The 1,525-nt window shown below is 35.7% G+C and overlaps 1 protein-coding gene across 1 annotated transcript; it reads right to left on the reverse strand.

Annotated features, from left to right (window-relative positions):
* Nucleotides 1–80: 80 nt before the first annotated feature.
* Nucleotides 81–722, reverse strand: LOC107059388 (ethylene-responsive transcription factor RAP2-12-like; the record flags this gene model as incomplete). Its single annotated transcript, XM_015305903.1, has 1 exon — nucleotides 81–722. A coding segment is annotated over exon 1 (642 nt), but the record flags the coding sequence as incomplete, so codon positions are not given.
* Between the last annotated feature and the right edge of the window lie 803 nt (nucleotides 723–1,525).

Below are 1,525 nucleotides of genomic sequence, written 5' to 3' on the forward strand. Positions count from 1 at the left end.
ACTCTCTTATGCGTAAATGGATCTGTAATCACAGCTGCATATCTCCCATTCTTTTGCTTTCGGGTTCCAATCAAGCTTACCTTAACTTCAGGATTGCAACTTGTAGTATTGTTACAGTCATCAGATGATTTTGTGCCACAAACATTAGCCATTTTAAACACTCTGGATCCCTCTTTAGCAATACGAAAAGCTTCTTCAACAGCACCTATTTCGTGCAAATCAATCCTTTTCTCAGTTCCTCCGTTAGATGAATTTGAGATCGGAAAATCAATTTCCGATCCACCAGCTGATTCAGTCTGAAATATTTCACGATTTACATTTTCATTTTCTTGCTTCACATTGACTAATTCCTCTGATTTCTCAGAATTATATTTCCCTCTCTTGTGAACCTCAACCATACCTATCGTTTTGCGGATTCTTTTACTCTTCTTATTTCCCTGCTGCCTTAATTTCTCATTCTCAAACTCAGATTTCTTAGAGGAATAAGCTTGTGAAGCTTCTTCAACAGTGTCAAAAGTGCCTACCCAGACTCTCTTATGCCTAATTGGATCTGTAAGCTCAACACCATATCTCCCATTCTTTTGCCTTCGGATTCCAGGTAAGCTTATCTTCGCTTTAGGATTGCAGTTTGTACTGGTATTACACTCATCTGATTCGAGTTTCATCCCTTGCTTGATATTGACTACTAATTTCTTAGAGCTCAATCCCTCTTTAATGTCCATGTGATTGAGCTGAAAAGGAGTAAATAGGCTTTACCTTTACCAGAAAAAATCTCAGAAACTCCGGTACCGGCCGATGAACTGATGAAGATGACCCGTTTAGGGACCCAGTATCAGGGTCGGAGTATTTTTGGTGAAATGAAAGAGGGAAATTGGGGTTTGTTGTAACTGATAACTTCCTTTCTGAACTCACCTATGCATGCAGAGTATACTATCCCTCTTTCCCATATTATTTTTGGCTTTTCGAAATATAAACTATGTGAATTTAATTTAAATATTGTTAATATTTACAATTCAATATAATTTTAAAATACTAATGAAATTGACTCTCGACAATGAAAATTTCACGAGTCGGAGGAAGTGATACTTTGGAACTCCACTCGTGCTTCATAGCAAGCCATTTAATGTGTGTTTCTTTCTTTGATAAATATTTATCTCTATCGAGTGTTTTGACTTAACACATAATTAAGTATTTTGATGAAGTAAGAATATACTATACATAATATATATATGCATTTACATGTAATACATTTATTCGTTTTGTGTAGAACACTTGGTACGAATAAATTTCTAATAACCACACTTATAGTCTTGCGATATTATTGGCTCACTCTATTTTATTCCAATTAGTTTTTACCTCTCAATGTGGGACTTTTCGGCACGAACTCGGATTTAATCGGGCTCTATTATGAATATCGAACATTCCTTAAACCTGTGAGGTTCTACAGAAGGCTTACAAAAGACATCTCAAGAATTGCAACACAAATTTAGGACCTCTTAGTAAAGAATGTAGTAGCATTCAAGTT

Source organism: Solanum tuberosum, unplaced genomic scaffold (assembly GCF_000226075.1).
Source record: "Solanum tuberosum cultivar DM 1-3 516 R44 unplaced genomic scaffold, SolTub_3.0 contig00212, whole genome shotgun sequence".
Taxonomy (NCBI): Eukaryota; Viridiplantae; Streptophyta; class Magnoliopsida; order Solanales; family Solanaceae; genus Solanum; species Solanum tuberosum.